The 27361-nt window shown below is 40.1% G+C and overlaps 1 protein-coding gene across 1 annotated transcript; it reads right to left on the bottom strand.

Annotated features, from left to right (window-relative positions):
* Positions 1-18294: 18294 nt before the first annotated feature.
* Positions 18295-27361, bottom strand: LOC121876246 (probable glutamate receptor). Its single transcript, XM_042381262.1, has 10 exons — positions 27258-27361; positions 26848-27004; positions 26467-26616; positions 26219-26309; positions 25769-26066; positions 22923-23140; positions 20765-20945; positions 19778-19877; positions 19118-19247; positions 18295-18522 (listed from the first exon to the last, which is right to left on the bottom strand). The coding sequence occupies exons 2-10, from the start codon at positions 26922-26924 to the stop codon at positions 18433-18435; spliced, it is 1335 nt and encodes a 444-aa protein (XP_042237196.1). The 5' UTR covers positions 26925-27004; positions 27258-27361; the 3' UTR covers positions 18295-18432.

The raw sequence follows: 27361 nt of genomic DNA, 5'->3' as shown, positions 1-27361 counted from the left end.
GTGATGACGACATTGATAATGATAATAATAACAATAATAGCCACACCTTCGCCGCCATTTTATTACCTTGATATTAAATATCCTAATACATAAGTAGCTATCCTAGCTGTGTTGAGTTTGTTGAGTTGCAGATCTATGCAGCATTCAGTGACTGTTGCCTCATAGTCAATATCTGCAACTGTTGTCGGCTTTGGGGCCGATGCTCTCGTTCCCCTGAGGCAGAGCAAAGCCGACCTAAGGAGAGTGAAGGACAGCCGATATCTCATCCAGTCTACTACTACTTTAACTAATATTAATATTAATAATAATAATAATAATAATAATAATATTAATAATAATAACCACATCCAGACCACAGAGCCGCACGTGGCTCCTGAGGCAGCAGTAATTATTCTCAGAGTTACTTTTATCAATTAATGTACTCTGTAAATGTCAACAGGTGAGACAGCAAGACAACTGTAGACGGAGCCATAAAATATTACTCACCCGTGACTTTAGCCATTAATAAATGTCGGTGGTGTAGTTAAGGCAGATGAGAATCCCTAATCACCTGGTTTAACTCCCTTCATTAATACAGTCAGTGAGACTCATCTATTATGAAAGTCCAATTAGTGTTCAGGTGATATAATTAATCGTAATTAGAAGGTTGTGAAGTGAGGAAGTGAATAAAGGAGTAGACAGGAACAGGTGATGATAGCAGTCTTAATTTATTTCGAGTCTGGCTCTCTTAATATTGACGAAGGAGGTTAGTGTGTGGGGGCAACTGGCATACCTGGACTGGTCCTGTTAGTGGGTGACTGACTGTGTGGTGGGAACTGGCATACCTGGACTGGTCCTGTTAGTGGGTGACTGACTGTGTGGTGGGGACTGGCATACCTGGACTGGTCCTGTTAGTGGGTGACTGACTGTGTGGTGGGAACTGGCATACCTGGACTGGTCCTGTTAGTGGGTGACTGACTGTGTGGTGGGAACTGGCATACCTGGACTGGTCCTGTTAGTGGGTGACTGACTGTGTGGTGGGGACTGGCATACCTGGACTGGTCCTGTTAGTGGGTGACTGACTGTGGGTGGAACTGGCATGACTGGTCCTGTTAGGTGGGTGACTGACTGTGTGGGGGCAACTGGTATTCTGGACTGGTCCTGTTAGTGGGTGACTGACTGTGTGGTGGGACTGGCATACCTGGACTGGTCCTGTTAGTGGGTGGCTGACTGTGTGGTGGGGACTGGCATACCTGGACTGGTCCGGTTAGTGGGTGACTGACTGTGGGTGGGGACTGGCATACCTGGACTGGTACCTGTTAGTGGGTGACTGACTGTGTGGTGGGAACTGGCATACCTGGACTGGTCCTGTTAGTGGGTGACTGACTGTGTGGTGGGCAACTGGCATACCTGGACTGGTCCTGTTAGTGGGTGACTGACTGTGTGGTGGGGACTGGCATACCTGGACTGGTCCTGTTAGTGGGTGACTGACTGTGTGGTGGGAACTGGCATACCTGGACTGGTCCTGTTAGTGGTGACTGACTGTGTGGTGACGACTGGCATACCTGGACTGGTCCTGTTAGTGGTGTGACTGTGTGGTGGGGACTGGCATACCTGGACTGGTCCTGTTAGTGGGTGACTGAGGGGACTGGCATACCTGGACTGGTCCTGTTAGTGGGTGACTGACTGTATGGTGGAACTGGGCATACCTGGACTGGTCCTGTTAGTGGGTGACTGACTGTGTGGGGGAACTGGCATACCTGGACTGGTCCTGTTAGTTGGGTGACTGACTGTATGGTGGGAACTGGCATACCTGGACTGGTCCTGTTAGTGGGTGACTGACTGTGTGGTGGGGACTGGCATACCTGGACTGGTCTTGTTAGTGGGTGACTGACTGTGTGGTGGGGACTGGCATACCTGGACTGGTCCTGTTAGTGGGTGAGTGACTGTGTGGTGGGAACTGGCATACCTGGACTGGTCCTGTTAGTGGGTGACTGACTGTGTGGTGGGAACTGGCATACCTGGACTGGTCCTGTTAGTGGGTGACTGACTGTGTGGTGGGAACTGGCATACCTGGACTGGTCCTGTTAGTGGGTGAGTGACTGTGTGGCTTGCGAGACATTATGCCAATTAGTGACTGGGAGGAAGATACACTTAGTGTATATTAACTTGTTAAGGAACTAAATAAACGTATATCATGTAACCTAACCTAACCTGACCGTATCTGTCCTGACATGACCTGAAATAAAATCCCCTGAATTCGGTGGTTTAACCATTTGGCTGTACTCAGGGGTGAAGTGGTTGTTCTCAAGGGGTTAAGTGGTTGTTTTCAAGGGGTTAAGTGGTTGTACCCAAGGGGTTAAGTGGTTGTACTTAAGGGGTTAAGTGGTTGTACCCAAGGGGTTATGTGGTTGTACTCAAGGGGTTAAGTGGTTGCACCCAAGGGGTTAATTGGTTGTGCTCAAGGGGTTAAGTGGTTGTACTCAAGGGGTTAATTGGTTGTACTCAAGGGGTTAATTGGTTGTATTCAAGGGGTGGAACTGATATTTAAGGGAAAGGAAGAAGAGAAATTAAAGAATATCACTATCAGAAAAGAGGATGTTCTCAAGAAGATAAATAAACTAAAGAAAACAAAATCCCCAGGGCTGGATGAAATTTTCCCTCGAGTCTTGAAAGAGTGTAGGGAACAGATTAGCGGACCCCTCGTAAACTTATTTACAAAATCATTAGACACTGGAGTTGTGCCAGACTTGTGGAAACAGGCAAATGTAGTACCCATATTCAAAAAGGGAGACAGAGCATCAGCGTCAAATTACCGGCCGATCAGTTTGACGTCAGTAGTGGGGAAATTTTTGAATCTATTATAGCAGATAGTATCCGATTGCATCTAGAGAAAAGCAAATTAATCTACGACTCTCAACATGGGTTTACAAAGGGAGAATCTTGTCTAACAAATCTGCTAACGTTTTTTAGGAAAGTCTTCGAGGTAGTAGATAATGACGAAAATTACGATGTTATTTACTTAGACTTTAGCAAAGCATTTGACAGAGTACCGCATCAGAGGCTTCTGAGAAAAATTAAGGCTCATGGTATCGAGGGGAAAGTTTTAAATTGGATAAAATCATGGCTCACCGATAGAACGTAGAGGGTCAGCGTAGATGGTGTTAAATCTGAGTGGGGCCGTGTAACCAGTGGGGTTCCCCAGGGGTCAGTACTAGGCCCAATCTTGTTCATAATCTACATAAACGATCTAGATACTGGGATCAGCAGTGACATAAGCAAGTTTGCGGATGACACCAAAATAGGGCGGCAAATTAATTCAGGGCAGGATGCAAATGCATTACAAGAGGATCTAAATAAACTGCAAGGGTGGTCTGAAAAATGGCAAATGAAATTCAACACCAGCAAGTGCAGCGTACTTAATATTGGAAGAACAAATACTTATAATGTATACAGCCTTAACAACATCAACCTAGAGAAGTCGACTTGTGAAAGAGACCTAGGGGTACTTGTAAGCCCGGACCTACGGCCTAGAAAACAGTGCGTTAATGTTCGAAATAAGGCAAACAGAGTATTGGGTTTTATATCTAGAAGTGTAAGTAACAAGAGTGCAGAGGTCTTATTGCAACTATATCTTGCGCTAGTCAGGCCACACCTCGATTATGCGGTTCAGTTCTGGTGCCCCTATTATAGAATGGATATAAATTCACTAGAGTCGGTGCAGCGAAGAATGACAAAAATGATTCCGGGACTTAGAAACCTTCCATATCAGGATAGGCTAAAGAAACTTAACTTGCATTCCCTAGAAAGACGAAGAGTGCGGGGAGATATGATAGAAGTATTTAAGTGGGTGAAAGGAATCAATAAAGGGGATATAGATAAAGTTCTTACAATATCCGAGCAGGATAGGACTCGGAGCAACGGATTCAAGTTGGATAAGTTTAGGTTTAGGAGGGAGATAGGAAGAAACTGGTTCACAAATAGGGTGGTGGAGGGGTGGAACAAGCTTAGCAACTTTGTAGTAAGTGCGGGAACTCTGGAAAGTTTCAAAAGGAGGCTAGATAGATTCATGGATGATAGAGAGTGGTAGTAACTCTCGACAGGAGCTGCCATGCACAGGCCAACCGGCCTATTGCAGACTCCTTATTTTCTTATGTTCTTATGTTAAGGGGTTAATTGGTTGTACTGAAGGGGTTAATTGGTTGTACTGAAGGGGTTAATTGGTTGTACTGAAGGGGTTAATTGGTTGTACTGAAGGGGTTAATTGGTTGTACTGAAGGGGTTAATTGGTTGTACTCATGGGTTAATTGGTTGTACTGAAGGGGTTAATTGGTTGTAATGAAGGGGTTAATTGGTTGTACTGAAGGGGTTAATTGGTTGTACTGAAGGGGTTAATTGGTTGTACTGAAGGGGTTAATTGGTTGTACTGAAGGGGTTAAGTGGTTGTGCTCAAGGGGTTAAGTGGTTGTATTCAAGGGGTTAATTGGTTGTACTCAAGGGGTTAATTGGCTGTACTCAAGGGGTTAATTGGTTGTACTGAAGGGGTTAATTGGTTGTACTCATGGGTTAAGTGGTTGTACTGAAGGGGTTAATTGGTTGTACTCATGGGTTAATTGGTTGTGCTCAAGGGGTTAATTGGTTATGCTCAAGGGGTTAGTTAGTTGTACTCAAAGTGTTAATTGGTTGTGCTCAAGGGGTTAAGTGGTTGTACTCAAGGGGTTAATTGGTTGTACTCAGGGGTTAATTGGTTGTGCTCAAGGGGTTAATTGGTTTTGGTCAAGGGGTTAGTTAGTTGTACTCAAAGGGTTAATTGGTTGTGCTCAAGGGGTTAAGTGGTTGTACTCAAGGGGTTAATTGGTTTTGGTCAAGGGGTTAGCTAGTTGTACTCAAAGGATTAATTGGTTGTACTCAAGGGGTTAAGTGGTTGTACTCAAGGGGTTAAGTGGTTGTACTCAAGGGATTAATGGATCTTACCGAAAAAGATTCATTCATAATTCTCAGGGGAGGAGGGGGCGTCATTGTTCTGAAGGTCAGTAATAAATGAAACCCCGTAGTTGCGAGTGGCGTGACGTCACACACCTACCGTCACTCACCCACCATCACTCATACGCCCTCATACATCCACCGTCACTCACCGACAGTCATACACCCACCATCACTCACCCGCCTCCACTCACACTGTGACCCACATTCATACATCCGCCGTCCTTCAACCGTCATGACAAAAGCCCCTGTACACACTTGTTGACATGCCGTCCAACAAGCAACGTTTGTCATTTTTTCCTACTAATGTTATTCTTTACAGTATAGTCTACTAAAGGTATTTACAGTATAATATAAACAAACAGCCAGTTGGCAATATGTAGCTATAGGTAACATTGTTTACAAAATAGCCCATTATACGTATGTCTAGTATAAACAAACTCATTTGGCAGTACATAAGAAGAACATAAGAAAATAAGGAGTCTGCAATAGGCCGGTTGGCCTGTGCATGGCAGCTCCTGTCGAGAGTTACTACCACTCTCTATCATCCATGAATCTATCTAGCCTCCTTTTGAAACTTTCCAGAGTTCCCGCACTTACTACAAAGTTGCTAAGCTTGTTCCACTCGTCCACCATCCTATTTGTGAACCAGTTTCTTCCTATCTCCCTCCTAAACCTAAACTTATCCAATTTGAATCCGTTGCTCCGAGTCCTATCCTGCTCGGATATTATAAGAACTTTATCTATATCCCCTTTATTGATTCCTTTCACCCACTTAAATACTTCTATCATATCTCCCCGCACTCTTCGTCTTTCTAGGGAATGCAAGTTAAGTTTCTTTAACCTATCCTGATATGGAAGGTTTCTAAGTCCCGGAATCATTTTTGTCATTCTTCGCTGCACCGACTCTAGTGAATTTATATCCATTCTATAATAGGGGCACCAGAACTGAACCGCATAATCGAGGTGCGGCCTAACTAGCGCAAGATATAGTTGCAATAAGACCTCTGCACTCTTGTTACATACACTTCTAGATATAAAACCCAATACTCTGTTTGCCTTATTTCGAACATTAATGCACTGTTTTCTAGGCCGTAGGTCCGGGCTTACAAGTACCCCTAGGTCTCTTTCACAAGTCGACTTCTCTAGGTTGATGTTGTTAAGGCTGTATACATGATAAGTATTTGTTCTTCCAATATTAAGTACGCTGCACTTGCTGGTGTTGAATTTCATTTGCCATTTTTCAGACCACCCCTGCAGTTTATTTAGATCCTCCTGTAATGCATTTGCATCCTGCCCTGAATTAATCTGCCGCCCTATTTTGGTGTCATCCGCAAACTTGCTTATGTCACTGCTGATCCCAGTATCTAAATCGTTTATGTAGATTATGAACAAGAGTGGGCCTAGTACTGACCCCTGGGGGAACCCCACTGGTTACACGGCCCCACTCAGATTTAACACCATCTACGCTGACCCTCTGCGTTCTATCGGTGAGCCATGATTTTATCCAATTTAAAACTTTCTCCTCGATACCATGAGCCTTAATTTTTCTCAGAAGCCTCTGATGCGGTACTCTGTCAAATGCTTTGCTAAAGTCTAAGTAAATAACATCGTAATTTTCGTCATTATCTACTACCTCGAAGACTTTCCTAAAAAACGTTAGCAGATTTGTTAGACAAGATTTTCCCTTTGTAAACCCATGTGCGGTGAGAGTCTAAGTAAATAACATCGTAATTTTCGTCATTATCTACTACCTCGAAGACTTTCCTAAAAAACGTTAGCAGATTTGTTAGACAAGATTTTCCCTTTGTAAACCCATGTTGAGAGTCGTAGATATAATGCAGCTAATTAAACTATCGAGAAAGTGGTTTAGATATAGATTAATAAGCTTAAGCCAGCTTAAATTACAAACAAAGTGGCATACATGCCGATTAATAAGCATAAACCAACGACAAAGTGTCTTTCATGGCGGCGAGTAATAAACTTAAACCCCAACTAAGCGGTTTAGAGGCTGTATAATAAGTCTAAATCTCAGAAAAGGTGTTTTAGAGGCCAATATATGACCCTAAACCACTGAAAAAGTTTAGAGGGCAACAAAGTGGTTTAAAAATCGATTAATTATCACAATTTACTGAAGCGAATGTTTAAACGTCAATTAATAAATTTCAAACATGCGAAAAATGGTTTAGACGACAGGTTAATGAGCTTAAAACACTACCAAAATGGTATTGAGACTCATAAATGAACTTAAACCATCAAAAAGTGGTTTACAAACCATTTAAATATCTTAAACCAACTATAAAGTGGTTTATATACCGTATAATAAACATAGACTTCTTACAAAGTGGTTAAAAGACAGTTAGTTGAGTTTAAACCACAGAAAAAGTGCTTTACAAAATGATAAATAAGGTTATACCAAAGACAAAATGGTTTAAACACCCATTCATAAGCTTATGGTTGTCAAGAGCAGTTGGTGTCAACGGCCATCTTGGCAGATATTGCAAGTCAATATCAGTCCCATTCATTGACAACTGGGACAAATTTTACAGCAGAAGGGACCTTTATGCTAGGGATGGGGTGGCAACCCTGGCTGGCTCTCTTGAGAGGGCAGTTCAAAAGATGCCGAAGTCTTTAAACTGCTAGGAGAACATATGAACACAGGGGTTGAGGAGACTGCAGTGGGCGTGGGTAAACAAAGTGAAAGGTTACAGAGAAATGGTGTTAGGAATGATGTCAAAGCTAAATTAAGCAGGAAGTTAAAACCTAAATGCGTCAAAGAGAGGACTCAGATCATGACTAACTTAAATGTCTACTACGCAAACAGTAGAAGTATAAGAAATAAAATGGATGAAATCAGGACGTTGGTATGTACCGAAAAAATCGATATAATAGCATTCACTGAAACATGGATAAACCTAGACTCACGTGAGTTACCTGTCGAATACCAAATTAAAGGTTACAAATTATTCCATACAGATCGGCAGATTAGGAAAGGAGGGGGAGTAGCAATCTATGTCAGGGATAATCTGAAGTGTGTAATATATATAGGGGAATGAAAACTGAAATGAATACAGAAACAACTTGGTCATAATTAATCTATGGTAAGGAAAATTAATCAGAGGAGTACAGTAATATATAGACCTCCTAATCTCGATGGAGTTAATGAGCGACTTATTGGGATGAAATGCGCAGGGCCTCCAGACATAGCCATGTAGGTACTGTATAGTAGACGACTTTCACTTTCAAATAGACTGGACCGACCTTACAGGTAACTCAGAATCAGAGGATTTTCTTGAAACAGTTCAGGACTGTCTCCTAAGTCAACATATAGCTTAACCTCATGAGTAATGTCGAGGTAGGGAACGAGATAGCTAACAGCGATTGCAAAGAAGTGAGATTTAATGTAGTACTTAATGTCAGTACAAGGAAAATTCCATTAAATTCCCAGATTTCAGAAGGGCAAACTTTGATAAGTTGAAAAGGCAGCTGAGGGAAGGGATATGATGTTTGGGGGTGAATTACATGACTTCACGTGAGGTGACTTCACACCTCACTTTACCTGGTGACCTGACAACGATAATGTTACAAAATATGACGGTTGAGGATAACCTGATCACGAGATCTAAGGTTGACGAGTTCCACAACAATTTAAATAATGAGTTACTTAATACACAAAGGCAGAATATATCATACAGAAAACTCAGATCAAATACCAATGACCCTAAATGGATAAATAATTATTTAAATAATTTATTGGACAAAGGAAGGCTATAGGTAGAAGAATAAATCGTGGTGAAGTTTACCTCCGAGATTATTATAAGGTGTTGGCCAGTAGGGTTAAGACCGAGATAAGAAAAGCAAAGAGAAATAATGAACTGAAGGTAACAAGGGAGGCGAAGTCAAACCTAAAGGGATTCTTCCAAATGTATCAAACTAAAACACGAGACAAGATTGGACCAATACAGTCAAATACCGGCGAGCTAACGGATAACGACGGAGAATTGAGCAATAATCTGAACAGATAATTTTCAACAGTTTTCACCACCTAAAATTTAAACATAATACCCGAGGCATCGACTATATACAACGATAGTGAAGATAGTCAAGAAAATAGATTAAGCGAGATAGTAGTGACTATTAAAGATGTTGTTAAGCAAAAAGACAAGCTGAAGCCTAATAAGTCATCAGGTCCCGATGAGATATTTGCCAGAGTATTAATTTGTTTAACATGTCCTTAAAAACGGGTGTAGTCCCAGAATCCTGGAGGATAGCAAATGTGATAACGGTTTTCAAGAAGGGAGAGAGATCACTATCACTATACTCAAACTACCATCCAATTAGTTTAACATCAATTGTAGTCAAGTTGCTGGAAGCAATAATTTCAAGTGGGCGTTCATGTCTAACTAATCTATTAACATTCTTTTCAACTGTTTTCGAATCAGTGGATGATGAACACAATTATGATGTGGTATATCTCGATTTTAGCAAAACCTTCGACAGAGTTCCCCACGAAAGACTAATACGAAAAGTGGTAGCTCGTGGAATTTGAGGAGATATTCTAAAATGGATGAGAGAGTGGTTACAGGATAGGAAACAGCGAGTTAGCATTAACGGCACTAAATCCGATTGGGGTCACGTCACTAGTGGAGTTCTCCATTACTATTTAATATATGCATAAACGACATAGATATAGGCGTAAATTTGCTGAAGACTAATACAGGGAGTATAATTAAATTTGTCGAGGACTCCACAAAAGGAAGATCTAAAAAAACTTCGAATGATCTGAAAAATGGCAGATGAAATTTAATGTGGACAAATGTAAAGTACTTAGCCCAGGAGATGTAAATAGAGAAACCAGATATCAGATGAACAACGTTGTTATAGAGAAATCCGACTGTGAGAAGACTTAAGAGTAACGATAAGCCGAAATCTTAAACCAAGACAATAATGTGTACTTGCTCGAAACAAGGCTAACAAAGTACTTGGGCTTATACAAATTTTGTGTTAGTTACAAGAGTAGCGAGGTTATCCTAAATCTTTATATTGCGTTTGTGAGATCTTATTTGGATTACACGGTTCAGTTCTGGTCACCGTACTACAGAATGGATATAGAATCCTTAGAAAGAATTCGGAGGAGAATGACAAGACTTATCTCGGGCATTAGGAACCTTGAGTACTGAGACAGGTTTAAATCATCTCAATTTGCACTCTTTCGAGAGACGTAGAGTGATGGACGATTGGATCTAAGTGTATAAATGGAAGTCAGGGCTAAACAAAGTGATAAAACAAAGGTACTCAAACTATCCAACCAGAAGCGAACTAATAACAATGAGTTTAAATTAGATAAATTTAGATTTAGGCGCGAGATATGTAAACATTGGCTTAGAAATAGAGTAGTGATGAGTGGAACAAGTTACCATTTTCTTCATCATTAACTGGAATACGCTGGATAGCTTCAAACATAGGTTGGATGGATATACAGTATGAGCGATAGGAGTTGGGTGTAAACAGGACTGCCCAGTATGGGTCAATAGGCCCGCTGCAGTTTCCTCCATTCTTATGTTCTTAATAATATGCATAAACTTTTGACAAAGTCATTTAACTCTGTATGGAAGGTCGCCACCAGATTCAGCGTATCTTTTGGCATATCCATGGTGGGGATTTTTGTTCAATCGAGGCGCCAGGGACCACATGACTCTGTAATGGCAACACTGACCATTACGCCAGAATGACGTCAGCTAACTAGGGATTTTCCTTAGTTAGCCCGAGGCGCGCAGGTGAGGTCCGAGGCGGGCTGGAGTGATGACGTCAGATGAACCACTCTGCCTGCGTCTACTTTTACTTGACAAGTTGACCCCAGTCCTACCCAGGCCACATTTGATTAAATTAATTAGGAATAATTTTCTCTATTCAGGATTTTACCAAAAAGATGGAAGCTTTATAACTGATTCCTCTATTCGGAAAATGGTGACAGCAAGTAAGACAGAGTATGGTTTAGCATACAAACTAAGTGAAATACATTTAAATGTATGGGGCCAGAATGACAACGGGTTAAATATGCAGTCCAATTGTTGTCAAAACATGCTCTAGCTTACTGAAATATCTTGGAGAAAGAGGACTACTGGAGAGTAGAAATTGGAAGGAAACTTCTGACTTCATAAATCTGGTGGACGAATGGTTTGACATTATTGATTCTTCTCATAAGTTTGGTGAAAAACAATCACTTAAAGTATTTGGAATTAATTTATGTGACCAAGTAAATATTCTGCATAGAATTATTGAAGTGGTGACAACAATGAGAGTAAAAAACCACAAGTTTCAGAAAGGGGTAAAATTATCATCTCTATCATTTATAAGGTTGTACAAAATGCTCCAGAAGTCTTTAAATCCTGAATTCATTCTAACTAGAAAACTAAATCAAGATTGTCTGGAGCATTTGTTTGGGTGCATAAGACAGATACATGGAACCTACGACCATCCAAATGCTGTCAATTTTAAGTTCAGGCTCAAGAAGTTACTCCCGGAAAAAGACGTTTCACTAATTTCTGAGAAATCTAACACAACTAAAGATAATTTTGACTGTTTGTCAAGAAATATTGGTCTTACACAAACATAAAAACATAAGAATGGAGGAAACTGCAGCGGGCCTATTGACCACCCTATGTTTGAAGCTATTCAGCGTATTCGAGTTAATGATGATATTTGGTAACTTGTTCCACTCATCCACTACTCTGTTTCCAAACCAGTGTTTACCTATTTCACGCCTAAATCTAAATTTGTCTAATTTAAAACCATTGTTACGAGTTCGCTCCTGGTTGGATAGTTTGAGTACCTTTGTAATGTCCCCTTTGTTTAGCCCTGACTTCCACTTATACACCTCTATCAGGTCGCCCCTCACTCTACGTCTCTCGAGGGAGTGCAAATTAAGGTGCTTTAACCTGTCTCTATACTCAAGGTTCCTAATGCCCTGGATTAGTCTTGTCATTCTCCTCTGAATTCTTTCCAATGATTCTATATCCATTCTGTAATACGGTGATCAGAACTGAACTGCGTAATCCAGGTGTGGTCTCACAAGAGCAAGATATAGTTTCAGGATGACCTCGCTAGTCTTGTAACTAACACTCCTTTGTATGAACCCAAGTACTTTATTTGCCTTGTTACGAGCAAAAACACATTGTTTACTTGGCTTAAGGTTCCTACTTATCATTACTCCTAAATCTATCTCGCAGTCGGATTTCTCTACGGCATCGTTGTTCATCTGGTATCTGGTTTCCCTGTTTACATCTCCTATACTGAGTACTTTACATTTGTCCACGTTGAATTTCATCTGCCATTTTTCAGACCATTCGAAAAATTTGTTTAGATCTTCCTGTAGTTTTGCTGAGTCCTCGTCAGATTTAATAACACGTCCTATTTTAGTGTCATCAGCAAATTTACTTATGTTGCTGTCTATGCCGATATCCATTTCGTTTATGTTTAAAATAAATAATAATGGTCCAAGTGCTGAGCCTTGGGGAACTCCACTTGTGACGTTGCTCCAATGGGACTTAGTGCCGTTAATGCTCACTCGCTGTTTCCTGTCCTGTAACCACGCCCTAATCCATTTAAGGATGTTACCTTTGATGCCATGAGCTTCTACCTTTCTAATTAGTCTTTCGTGGGGGACTCTGTCGAAGGCTTTACTAAAGTCGAGATATACCACATCATAATTGTGCCCCTCGTCCACCGATTCGAAAACTGATGAAAAGAATGTTAATAGATTAGTTAGACAAGAACGTCCGCTTGTGAAGCCATGCTGGGAATCATTGATCAATCTGTACTTCTCCAGGTGATTTCGAATAGAGTTTGAAAAGATTGCTTCCAGTAATTTGCCTACTATTGATGTTAGACTGATTGGGCGATAGTTAGAGGATAGTGATATATTTATTCCCCTTCTAGAAGCATAAACAATGAACATAAGAACATAAGAAAGTGGGATACTGCAGGAGGCCGACTGGCCCATACAGGGCAGATCCCTTTCACACCCATCCCAGCACTTCCATGTGCCTATTCAACTTCGTCTTGAAGCTCCCTAGCGTCCCCGATCCTACTATAGCACTCGGTAGCCTATTCCACATATCCACAACTCTATTACCAAACCAGTGCTTGCCTATATCCTTTCTGAAACGGAATTTATCTAATTTAAAGCCATTTGTTCTAGTTATTTCGTTATTACTGAGCTTCAGAACATCTTCCATTTTACCCTTGTTAATCCCACTTACCCACTTGAACACCTCTATCATATCTCCCCTAACTCTACGCCTCTCTAATGAATGCAAGCCTAAGTTTTTCAGTCTTTCTTCATATGGAAGGTTTCTAATATTATGGATCATTTTCGTCATTCTTCTTTGTACTCTCTCCAAAGAATCTATCTCCATTCTATAATAAGGACACCAGAATTGAACCGCATAATCCATGTGTGGCCTCACTAATGCTAGGTAAAGTTTCAAGATAACATCAGCAGTTCTGTTACTCACACTCCTAGATATGAACCCAAGAATCCTGTTTGCCTTGTTGCGAACGCTAATACACTGTTTTCTAGGTTTCAAGTCGTTGCTAACAAATACACCTAGATCTTTTTCACAATCTGAGTTTTCTCTTTCCGTGTTACCTAGTTTATACTTAACATTTGTATTCGTCTTCCCTATCTGTAGTACCTTGCATTTATCAGTATTAAAATTCATTTGCCAGTCTACTGAACACTCATGTAAGGTATCTAGATCTCTTTGAAGGTGTTCAAAGTCACTGTCTGAATTTATCACTCTCCCCATTTTGGTATCATCTGCAAATTTACTAATCCTACTAGTTATACCTAAATCAAGATCATTAATGAATATAACAAACAGCAGAGGGCTTAATACAGATCCCTGGGGAACTCCGCTTTTGACCGCACCCCAGTCTGACTTAAATCCATTTATGCTGACTCTTTGTTTCCTACCAGTTAACCATGACCTAATCCATTTTAATAATGATCCACCTATTCCAAGTGCTTCTACCTTCCTTATCAATCTCTCATGAGGGACTCTATCGAATGCTTTACTGAAATCTAAATAAATTATATCATATGACTTATCATTATCTACCGCTTCATATAATTCTGAGAAAAAGCTAAGCAAATTTGTGAGACAAGAACGTCCCTGGGTGAACCCGTGCTGAGAAGAATGAATTAAGTTGAATGTTTCAAGGTGGCTTCTGATTTTCGTAGCAATGATACGGAAACATTTCAGAAGAGGCAGTTATGAACTCAAGTGCACAGATAAATTGCACTGAAATAAGCGGATGAATTTCAGGAAATTAGTTAGAATATTCAAATAATGGCAGCTGTCCTTCCCTCCACAATGAAGGGACGAAAGTGGCCAGACCCTTTATAACACCCTTTTAGACAGCCTCTCCTACTATAGCTACATCTTTCTCCTTCTTTCCGAGCTAAACCTCCCAATACCAGGATATAGGAAACGGGGTTATGATGATCATACTGTAAAGATAGACAGACTAGTGGAGGGAGAGATGGAGTGGGCCAGCCAGCTATAGTTCACGTGACGTCACTGCACAACGAGCGAAAACTAGACTGCTTTCCGGCCGACCTCTCTATATTGGCCTTGGCCCGAGGGCATGCCTCACCTTCCCGGCCAGGAGTGGTGTATTTATCTGTTAAATACTGTTAATTACAAAACTTCAAAACTTCATAACAGTCCAACAGTTTCGAACCAGTCCAGGAATACTTATACCTCTCCACCTAAGCGACCGACTTCCTTTGTGCAAAAATACTCTAAAAATAATGCTGAAAACCAGGACTTAACTCGCACCACAGTGTTGTTGTAGAAATTCCCATTCTCTTTGACAGTGAATACTGATTCTTCTGTATCAGTGATATTTAAATTACTTAGAATTATGCTTGTTTATTTTCACGACAAATATAGGTGGATGATATAAGTACTGAATTTCGAAGTATAAATTATCAGAACAAATACAGTTTCAGGTTTCATTATTTTTTACCTTATTTGCCCATTGGCCACCCACTAGAGGTGGCGATGCCAACGAATAGAGCCCCAGTGGCCTGTGTAGGACCCCTTGATATTGTTCTTAATTTATTATTTCCTGTATAAGAGGTTAGGGGTTCAGAATCTGGGGATTCGGTAGTGGAGTTTATACCAGAGGGTTCCCTTGGATTACAGAGATGGTAGAGGTTTTTGTTTGTCTAGTTTATAGAACTTGGTCAGCAATAACCGATACTTCAACACTGAAGGTCAGGTCCGTCATATAGTGTACGGGAGGAGTACTGTTCATATACAGAGGTGTTATATTTTGACTTTGACTTTTGTTATACCACAAACAGATGTCATCAAGGTGAGATATGCCTCTCTTATCCCAGCTGATAATAATATAAAACCACCTGACCGAAAATAATCTTAATGCCAGATGTTATTTGGTAAATATAACGAAAAACAAAACAAATCTAAGCCTATTCTTATGGCAAAATTTTAGATGTGATGATTTTATTATAAATTTTGAGTTGTTAACAAGATAGGTAAAGTTACTTCAGTATAGTTAGAGCCCAATATTTAGACTCCAGTTCCATAAAACGTAAACTTATGTGGGATTTAAACAATACATTATAACTTAGAGTCAACAGACCCAGTGCGATGAAACAAGACAACTTGGTGAAGAGACCCGGCTGAGAGACTCCTGACCAGCGAGGTCGCCTGGCACGGGGGTCACCTCCTACAGTTTGGCAGTTGTTAAATACAATTCTATCCGAAACTTACATTTATATGATCACAATAAAAAGTTAACATAATATTTTCCCTTTAGCAAAATCTTAACTGTGCTACAATTATTTTAACACAGTTTCCAGAAGTTCATAAGGTATATAACGACAGTATAGAAAATATGTTGATGAATATCAATATTACTAGTAACGATGTGCTTAAAGTAATTAACAAACTGAAGCCTCATAAATCGCCTGGTCCTGACGAGGTATATGCTAGAATATTAAAAGAATGTAGAGATGAGTTGAGTAATCCAATAGCAGTTTTATTTAATAAGTCATTAGAATCGGGCCTAGTGCCAGAAGCTTGGAAACTTGCAAATGTAGTTCCGATTTTCAAAAAGGGTGATAAATCAATAGCATCAAATTACCGTCCCATTAGTCTCACGTCAATCATAGGCAAGTTGCTAGAGTCAATTATTGCTACAAAAATCAGAAGCCACCTTGAAACATTCAACTTAATTCATTCTTCTCAGCACGGGTTCACCCAGGGACGTTCTTGTCTCACAAATTTGCTTAGCTCAGAAATATATGAAGCGGTAGATAATGATAAGTCATATGATATAATTTATTTAGATTTCAGTAAAGCATTCGATAGAGTCCCTCATGAGAGATTGATAAGGAAGGTAGAAGCACATGGAATAGGTGGATCAGTATTAAAATGGATTAGGTCATGGTTAACTGGTAGGAAACAAAGAGTCAGCATAAATGGATTAAAGTCAGACTGGGGTGCGGTCAAAAGCGGAGTTCCCCAGGGATCTGTATTAGGCCCTCTGCTGTTTGTTATATTCATTAATGATCTTGATTTAGGTATAACTAGTAGGATTAGTAAATTTGCAGATGATACCAAAATGGGGAGAGTGATAAATTCAGACAGTGACTTTGAACACCTTCAAAGAGATCTAGATACCTTACATGAGTGGACAGTAGACTGGCAAATGAATTTTAATACTGATAAATGCAAGGTACTACAGATAGGGAAGACGAATACAAACGTTAAGTATAAACTAGGTAACACGGAAATAGAAAACTCAGTTTGTGAAAAAGATCTAGGTGTATTTGTTAGCAACGACTTGAAACCTAGAAAACAATGTATTAGCGTTCGCAACAAGGCAAACAGGATTCTTGGGTTCATATCTAGATCTGTGAGTAACAGAACTGCTGACGTTATCTTGAAACTTTACCTAGTATTAGTGAGGCCACACATGGATTATGCGGTTCAGTTCTGGTGTCCTTATTATAGAATGGACATAGATTCTCTGGAGAGAGTACAAAGAAGAATGACAAAAATGATCCATAATATTAGAAACCTTCCATATGAGGAAAGACTGAAAAGCTTGGGCTTGCATTCATTAGAGAGGCGTAGAGTTAGGGGAGATATGATAGAGGTGTACAAGTGGGTAAGTGGGATTAACAAGGGTAAAATGGAAGATGTTCTGAAGCTCAGTAATAACGAAATAACTAGAACAAATGGCTTTAAATTAGATAAATTCCGATTCAGAAAGGATATAGGCAAGCACTGGTTTGGTAATAGAGTTGTGGATATGTGGAATAGGCTACCGAGTGCTATAGTAGGATCGGGGACGCTAGGGAGCTTCAAGACGAAGTTGGATAGGCACATGGAAGTGCTGGGATGGGTGTGAAAGGGATCTGCCCTGTATGGGCCAGTCGGCCTCCTGCAGTGTCCCACTTTCTTATGTTCTTATGTTCTTATGTTCTAACAACATCAGTGAAATGTTTCCCGAGTAAAGTATTAACAGCATCTAGGGGAGTCGTCTGGAAGGTGATCCAATACATAATGTAGGTGAAGGAGGACCTCACCTGAGTATCACAGTACCAGGTGTGTGGGTGGCTTAGGTTAGGTTAATTAGAGAAGGAAAATTATATTTGACTTATGTGAGAATGGTTAAGGATGGTTAGGTTAGGTTAGACAAGACAACGAAAAATAGCATATTTTTATTATTAGACAGACTAGAGACATTATGTTAGGCTAACATTACAGTGAAAGTTTCATCAGAAAAAGTAGGTGTTAAGTTTAGTTTACTAGTGTCAACAGATGTACACGAGGGACAGTTAACCCCTTGTGTACTGGACACCCTCTGTGCTGAAGAAATTGTTTGGCGTTAGTCAAATTACGTATTAAAGGTGGGGCTCCCATAATGAAAGTGTTAAAATTACTGTGATAAAGAAAATCTCTAAATAATAATAATAATAATAATAATAATAATAATAATAATGATACTGATAATAATAATAATAATAATAATAATAATACTGATAATAATAATAATAATAATAATAATAATAATAATAATAATAATAATAATAATAATAATAATAATAATAATAATAATAATAATAATGATAATAATAATAATAATAATAATAATAATAATAATAATAATAATAATAATAATAATAATAATAATAATAATAATAATAATAATAATAATAATTATAAATAATAATAATAATAATAACAATAATAATAATAATAATAATAATAATGATAATAATAATTGTAGCAATCAATACCAGTTTAATGAATACATTTGACATTGCACGCTGTTCACCAGCCACCGTTCGCGAGGCTCGGTTCATTAGCTACTGTTTTCCAAGGTACCGTTCATGACCTCTCGCTCACTAGGCACTTTTGATGAAAATTACACAAAAACGTAGTTGGCGAGAAAGAGTTCAAGGCAGAAGGAGGCGAAGGCGAGAAGAAGACCAGCTGCCAGTAGCACCACTGTACCCTGCAGGAAGTACACGTGTTAGTGCTTTATTATCACTACTAGCTGGAGTACCCGGGGCTGGCCGGATTTCCTTCTCACGACGTAAAGTTAGCATAAGCAAAACAATTCCATCAGGCTCCGCTTCTTCCTCTCCCAATTACACCTACCTTCAGTTACGTAACCATAGTAAGTTTTACCCTTTTATGTTAAGATGTAGGAGGGGAGAAAACACACACACACACACACACACACACACACACACACACACACACACACACACTACTATTAATGACCGTAGGCCCCCAGGGGCCAACCCCTAGTCCTAGTGTTAACAAGGCATCTCATAGCCCACGTCCGTCCTTAGACAAAATTAAGTACACTTGCAAAAATAAGCAAACTAAATGTGAGCTCTGTCTTAAGAACTGTGGCCGTGTAAAGTAAATAAACGGGAAAAGCGCTTTGAGTTTGTAATAAGGAAGCTTCACCTTTGTGAGTTGAGGCCGACCACTGGGGCTAAACACTCGAAAATTTTACCTTAGTGATATTTTAGGGATACATGTGTATGTCCATGACAAATTTCAATGAGTGAGTGAGTGAGGACAAGGTAGGTACTCACCCAGAGGCTCTTGAGTGTGAGAGCCTCCTTGACTGTGATCTTGGAGGGTGAGAGGCGACAGCTGGTCATGAAGGGAATACTATTAAACAGCCAGTGTTCGTACACCCCAGACTCCACCAGTCCTCGTAACCTACAGAAAACAATCACTATACAGGGTGTCTGTATGTTAGCTGACCCAATTTTAAACATAATGACCTCAACAAATATCACAGAGAGAACACAGTACACATGTGGAAGTCTGAGAAAAATAAAACCTTATGAGTTGTTCATTAATTCTAATAAAATCCTTAGCTGTATATATAATGTGTTTATGGTTATTAAATTTTAAGTTGGACCAGATACTTTATGAACCCTGTATAAAGAAGTAAACAACTATATAAGCAATGAGAAAGACAGTTATCACAAGTGGAATATTTATGAATTACCTGCTCAGTACATATTAAGAGCTGACTACGTTATTTCATCGTAATATAAACCAGCCTAATGCTCGCTTAATTTAACCTAACAAAGCTAACGTAACCACACCTTAAAGGTAACTTAACCTAACCTAAAGGTGACCTAACCAAACCTAAAGGTAACCTAACCTAACAACATGCAGGGCTCAGAGGCAGGACCAGATGATGGTTGAGGATTTTATAAACAAGGTCGTGTGTTGCTCACCTGTGGCTCATGGCTGGTACGATCGGGTTCCCTTTCTGGCCGATCATGCAGTGGTGGGTGGTGAAAAATGTCTGACGGGCCTTGTAGAAGTCACACTTTCCTGCAACAACCAGCAAATATCAGTGTTGTTATAACTAAAACCCACAGCCATTTATTGATAATAATTTATAAAGATCTTTTTCGGATAACATAAAGACACCCCAGTTTATTTTAGCTGATGATTAACCACTAATAACAACATGAAGGGTTAGGTTAGGTTAAGTATGGTTAGATTAAGTTAGCATTAGAGTGTTTCATTATTAGGTGAGATTAGCTGGGGTGTCTAATCTTCATCTAATCCTATTTTCTGCTAATGGAGCATCATGGAGAAGACAAATACAGAAGCAAACACATGAACAAAGTAATCTTCATCTTATTGTTGTCTTTGCTGAAATGAAGATGACTAGAAGAATGTTACTAGTCAACTGTTTACACTAATGTGGTTGTGGGTGTATGTAAGAGAGACACAGGGAAGAGAACAGCTGAGAAGTGTAGAGATCAACACACCGCAGAGGAAGATCTTATTTTGTGGTGTTCAAATAGTATATGGTTGAGTGAGCAACTAATAGATCTGGGATGGATCACTAAAGTAATAATAAAATATTATGAACAAATTGAACATTAAACTACGATGGAAGAGTGAGAAACAGATCAATGGGCAAGTGTTTTGGTGTGAAGGGAAGACGGGAGTCAGCACTGGATTACTGATTTAGACTCATCGTTTCACACACGATTTTACCACAAACTCCAGAAGGCAGAGTTACATCCCATGAAGGGAACAGGTCTCTGAAAAAAGATAGGCATTTCAGAGGAGGAGAGAGAGTAACAGATTCCAAAAGACACCACAGCTCTCTGAATCAGTTTAGGCAAGATCACAGATAAGCTGGTGCTCTAGTATACAGAGAGAAGAGTATATTCTGTGAAACTGGAACATGTGTATCGAAGTACCTGTTTTGGCGAAGAGGTTAGCGATGAGGAGGTCGGCCGAGAGGGTGGGGCCGATGATGACGTGACGCTGGTGACGCACGTGTGTGTTCATGGAGTGGGGGTTGTCCTTGGCCAGCTGGTACAGCACACGGCCTACGTACTTCAGGTCATTCAGGTCCTTCAGATCACCGGATTTAATTTTCTGCGAATATTTAGTAAGAGGTCTTCTTATTATTAAGCTCATTTACTTCAGTAGACGAGATTTTTTACAACTTTGTTCACTGTTCTTATGAATGCATTATCAAAGTCACTTCCAGGCAGTTCCCAGCAGTATCATATTCAGATATGCTGATATTCTTGTACATACTAAATCTCATCGTGAAATGCAAGCCACCCTGAACCACGTACACGCAGTCTGCAAGAACCTAAAGTGTTCAACAATGAAGGTGGTAATGGTAAATGTGTACCCGCCTTGTTTAAGATAGGTAACAACACTATTGTCTATGTTTCTTCTTTTAAATATCTTGGTGTTTCCGTCCCTTGTACAGTCACTCATAAAAGTTCGTGGGGGTCTCCGTGTGTGTGGGTGAATCCCATCTTCACCCTTTTCTGGACGACAGGTCTCTGGGCACGGGACAATGCACACACGAACATAAATGGTGAAACTGTTGTAACTGTGTTCAATTAAGACCTTTTTTTGACAGGAATATTTGTCCACGCAAATATTGGTTTATGTCATATAATGTTTACACATTTCCATTTGTGTTACAGCATATGAAGGTTAAAATTGTCGTGGGCAATATGACCACAGTCCTCTGTTACCTGAACCATAAGACGCTTCGATATGTGAAGACGAAGCAATACCATAGAGCGGGAGTGGAGGAGGAGGGGGTAAAGAGGAGGTCTTGCCAGGTGGAGACTAGACGAGAGGGGTGAAGTGTTTAGCTGCCGCTCTGCTATACTAATTGAGGTAAAATTCTTATATTAATAAAGATGACAATGTTATGTTATATATGTTAAGCATACGAAACTTTCACAGTTCCGTTCTTTTAATTCGACCGATTACTCTCTATAAATGGCTCGGTGTGTTTGCTCCAGTAGACTGTTGCCTTAGACTCGGGACTGTTCCATTACGACGTTGGCCAACCGCTTCACTGCTCATTGTTTCGAGTCTTCGTCTACTTCGAATGTTTTATTACCTATTATTCAGAATGGGTTTGTGTTGGATATATAGAGGAATATATGAAGAAGATAAATTATACTCCGTTAATGGTAGATACTGCCTGAGTTGAACTCTTAACGGTTAACAATATTATTCATGTGGATACGAAGCAAGTTTTCGAACGGATTGGAATGCACCTCGACCTGCATTACCGTCGTCTCTGCTGCTTAATTACTGCTTAGAAATCAAAGGGGCTCTAACCTTCATATCTTATCATAGAACACTGAATGTGTAACCTGATTATGGCTAACTGATTGACAAACATAATCCTGTCTGACCTGATTACATAAAAGACACAGTTCTGCCTTGTGTGTGTGTGCGCGCGTTGTCACATCGCTATACACAGACTCGCCGTCCAGAAAGAGGTGGGGACTGGACTGGCGCACACACACACGGACCCCCAGGAACTTTTATGAGTAACTGTACCTTACCTGCCATACAACAGCTGACCCGCCAATGACAGACTTAAACGTTTTAGAAGTGTAGCGGCGTACAACCTACATTATGGTGCTAATATTAGAATTGTTAAAACAAAGTACCCAGGCTATTCAATAGATCTTTGATGGACCACGCACCAGCCCTGGGCCTTCGTGGCGGTAAAGATATTAAAAGGCCCGAACAAAAATGCAAAATACAGCCTTCAGAATTATACACAGATGTGAATAACAGTGTACGGCCAGATACTGCCTCACACTGCTGTACTCACGCAGTTTTTAAAAAGTCACCCTCTATGTACAGAACTAAACAAACAATGTATATATAATACTCTGTAACAGTCAATGATATAATATCCTGACCACTGGGGTTTGTTAGACACACCACTTGTGACCTCTACTTTGTAATCCTTTTGTGCTACCGCTCACAGGATGACTATATGGTGCACAATAAACTAGCCGATGTACATAGTAAATTTCAAATTCATGGCTGGGCTCTACCAGGTACTTGGCAGGCACTCACTGATATGATGTCTGTGACGACGGTGTTGGGAGTCATGATGACGGTGACGCTGGAGTCTTGGACGGCGTCTCTGATAGATTGTAGGGGCTGAGGCACGTGACGCACCGCCAGGAGGGAGATGAGAGTACCACTGTAACTCCACATCAACATCATAGCCACCACCATCCACCCGCCCACCACCAGCCTCTCCCGCCCACTGCTTGTCTTCATCGACAGATCTGGAAACATTCAAACAGATACTCGTAATATAAGAGATGTGTGTTGTGGGTGAGGAACCTAATATACGTGTGTCCTGTAACCGTGGTACTTGTAGAGCTGTAATATAAGGCGACAGTAATGACATGAATGGAAATGTAAGTTCCTGCCAGACTAGTTCCCCTAAAACGTTTGACTGAGGACCAAACCCTCTGATTTTTTTTATGTTGCTAGAACAAATGGTAATTATATAGGACTAAAACGCGAGCGAAATTGATTGAAAACAATAATAAAAACGCCGGATTTTTATTGTTTTATTATAGTGGACATTGTTGTAGTTTGTGGAAATATGTTAAAATTTGCATATTTTTCAAATAAACTTTACATAACTTTTGTGGGTATGAAAAACAGACCTTATCAACCTAACCATGCAAACCTACCTAACTTTACCTAATTTTCTTGCGTGAACTTACTATGATATGGTGAAATTTGAGGTATTTTCTGGATGTGAGATGATACGGCCGCATCCTCACTATGCAGCCCCGGCGGTGGAGTGATTTATTTTGATGGCGGGAAACGTCCAGCCACGGCGTTGAGGAAGTAATGAATAAATTTCTTTACAGTCTGTAAGCAAAGGAATTCCCGCGGTGTGGACAGTCTCTATTTAAAGGAACAATGCCGTGGTCTTTGAACAATTTAAGGCTCGCGTTGTTTTTATTCCTAAATTCGCAAATTACGTACATGTAAGTCAGGCGACAACCTTCACACGACATGCCGAAAAACAACTGCCCCGGGCGCGGTAAAAGCGCCTCAGCTAAGCGAGGACTTATTGCGGCCCGCAAAACAAATTAGTACGCGTCTAGGCGCCTAATTATCTATGAAAGGAAAAATTTCCACAATAAATGATTATGATATCAGAACTCACCCATGAAAATAATGTAAGATAAAAAAACAGTAATAAAACAAACTTCTCCGCGGGTTAGTCCTATACATCAACCCCAAAAATATATTTGCTTTGAATTATTTCTTTATAAATAGGTTACATAAAAAATAATAACACAAGTATTCGAAAGAGAGAGAACAGGTAATCCTACATACATCACCTAAATGGAAATATTAATAAATTAGAAATTTTTTTTTATAAGGACACTGTAGAAATAAATGACATACGCATATCATTACGCACAACTAACCTGCCAATTAGAAACTATTTTTACCTTCATTTCGCCAGAGTAAACTACTGCTATACCAAGATATTTGTAAACACTAACAGCTGTTGACTCCTCTATCAGTAAACTGTACAGTTTGTCTCCAATAGCAATGGTTAGGCCTGACATGAAAATAATGAGGGTACATGATGTTTTTAATTACTCCACTACATTTTGATCTTCGAATTTGTATCATAAATGCAATCTTACTATCAGTGAAAATTTTTTTTACATTACAACTGACGCATGTTCTGCAATCAACACTGCCGTTCACCCTTTAGCCACCTGTGTTTCACTTGTTTTTCTAACAGCTTGAAATAGCAGTGTCGGTTGTCTGGTAAAATTTTTTTACATTCTTTATACTTTTTATTTAGCATGAGCTTTCAGGTCGCATAATTTGTATGCTAAAAGTACCGAGTACTACTAACTGAAAGAATTTACACTGTGGCATACTCTCGCCTCCCTCCTTTTTTCTGTTCAGTCAACCAGTTTTCTAGCGTTAGATAGTGTAGCCACTCCTTTCGGAACTTCTGTGAATACTGAGTATTAGGCATTTTGCTGTTAACCAATAATTGTCCCAATTAACGTTAATTATTCATTAATCACTTAAAGTAAACCCGATTTCCAGCAGGGCAGCAAACAGACCGAGTCACGGGGAACGGGAGAGGTGTGGCAGGGGGAGGGAATGGAAGAGCCAGGAGTGAATAGAAATGACCGACAGTCATCCGATATGCCCTGCCATCCCGCTAGAAAACCGCTATAACAAATGTATTAAGATTCCCAGTGGCCGCTAGATCCACTAGACTGAAAGAAAAACCTCCAGATTTAGCAAGAAAACAGTTAATATTGCAACACTAAGCCATGCAAATGACGTGTAGGTAGTGTCGAACCGAGCCCTGATACATTTTTCATTTGTGTTAAACAGTTTTCGTAATAAAATTTAACGTCTTCGGAACATTTTGAAGCAAGAATTAAAGTACTCAGGAAGATTTAAACACAACCGACAAATGTTCAAATGAATAAAATTATTGTAATGAAATAGAAAGTTATATCATCCTATTTAAGTTCAGTATAAGAGGCGCTACATTGACCAAGACACTGGGACGGGTGAAGCTGTCATGTGTTCCTGGGATACTAAAGACTGAGCGACAGTTTCCGTATACCAATTATCTTCTTGAAATGTGGAGCTCATCTGTAGACTGTATAGGGACGGTCATAGAGTTAATACAAACTATTAATGAATAAAATCTGTCCTTCGCTAACACACTGATTTAACTCCATTTAAGTAGAGTATGGCTGCGTTAAGATAGCGAAATATATGTTATATAAATAACATTTAAGGATTTAAAGCATTACTGGGAAAGAAATATGATCATATCGCTATAACCTGACTATATTGAACAAGAAAACATTTTACATTAATTACAATATGGCACAAAATACCCTGAAGCAGGACAATTCGGAAATGTAGGAAGAGGAGCTGTGAGACCCATGACAGGTGAGTCCAGGTCTTGGGTCTGCTGCCCAGGACCACCACCGCCAGACAGGCCACCAGGAGCGCCGCCACCAGCGCCGCCCACACCAGGGGCGTAAAGGGGTACAGGAACCCCCAGGGGTCCACCTCAGGCAGACCCTTCATGGCCAGTATACTACGGTCGTCGTAATAAAACGAGCTAGTATAATCGACAACCTTAAATCTGGCTTCGGAGATTCCAAAAGGTCCCAGAGCGATGTCCACCTCCTGTGGGGGAAGACAATGTTATTGTTGTTTGTGTCTCAGTGTCCAGTTTTTCTTAAGTGAAGGAAAAATAATGAAGGTGCATTCATAAATACAGATATTGCGAATTTCAAGTTCAATTGTGTAGCTTAGGAAGTACTACCACCAACACTTACCTGTCTGCTCACCTGCCCGACCATACCAGACCAAGTACCATTGGGCAGCTTGGCACCCCATGCCCGGTCTCCTGGTTGTACAATCTTGTACCTGTGAGTAGATGACCATTATTATCATCTTGTGTATGTTTCTATTAAGAGAGAGAGAGAGAGAGAGAGAGAGAGAGAGAGAGAGAGAGAGAGAGAGAGAGACCTATGTTATACTGAGCATGACAAGAATGAATAGTGTTAAAATAAGTATAACTTACGTAAAGTTAAGGGAGTCGGCGAGGGTAGTGAGGAGATCTGCCATGGGTCCGCCCACAGTGAGCTCTCCCCCTCCGCCCACAGCCTCCTCCACCACTATATGGGGAGGCCAGTGTACCGCTGACACCTCCAAGAAGGCTCCATTCTTAAATCTGTGAGTGTGACGTAATAATGATTAAAATAATAACCATAGATTCAATGACTATGATATTGACAATGATAATGGTAATCTGTGCAGCATGTCATAAGAATGATAAAAATGCTATGATATAAATGATAATGGTAATAGGATTATTATAGACGGTGCACAGTGGGTGAGTGGATACAGCGTTCACCTTCCATCTCGAGGGACGTTGGTTTACACCCCAGGTCCACCCCGTTACCTGTAGGTGCCGGGGTTCTCCTGGAGTCCACGCACCACGTCCGGGTCCTCAAGTACTTTCCTCAGGGGCTGAGCCATCTCTCCTATTTGGTAACACTGTGGTCACTCTGATCTACCTTGGTAGCAGTCTGGTGACTCCTTGAACTTGGTAACACAAGCTACAAATTCAGGAATAATAATAATAATAATAATAATAATAATAATAATAATAATAATAATAATAATAATAATAATAATAATAATAATAATAATACTTAAGGATTCACTTATAGTGCACAATCACCATAAGAATTAAAGCTTTGTTAATCATAATTTTTGCTCATTGATACAAAAACAACCACCACCACAACCACCAGTACTGCTACATTCACTACCACTGTTTCTACTACTACTACATTCACCACCACTCACCTACAGCAGCTGGAGTGTGGGAAGCTCACCACTTCACTGCTACACACCGACTAAGACCCAGGCAATGCGTCACACTCTATTTACACACACTGGAGGCGTTCATT

The sequence above is a fragment of the Homarus americanus genome, unplaced genomic scaffold (genome assembly GCF_018991925.1).
Source record: "Homarus americanus isolate GMGI-L3 unplaced genomic scaffold, GMGI_Hamer_2.0 scaffold34921, whole genome shotgun sequence".
NCBI classification, from domain to species: domain Eukaryota; kingdom Metazoa; phylum Arthropoda; class Malacostraca; order Decapoda; family Nephropidae; genus Homarus; species Homarus americanus.
Note: the sequence above shows the minus strand (reverse complement) of the source record. Positions and strands in the feature narration are given on the sequence as shown.

Excerpts from the sequence above, each read along its gene's own strand:
- LOC121876246 (XM_042381262.1), bottom strand. The coding sequence starts at position 26,924 with ATGGCTCAGCCCCTGAGGAAAGTACTTGAGGACCCGGACGTGGTGCGT. Across the intron at positions 26,617-26,847 it reads GAGAACCCCGGCACCTACAG|ATTTAAGAATGGAGCCTTCT; the intron begins GTAACGGGGTGG and ends TCACACTCACAG. Across the intron at positions 19,248-19,777 it reads GTACCAGCCATGAGCCACAG|GTTACGAGGACTGGTGGAGT; the intron begins GTGAGCAACACA and ends TGTTTTCTGTAG.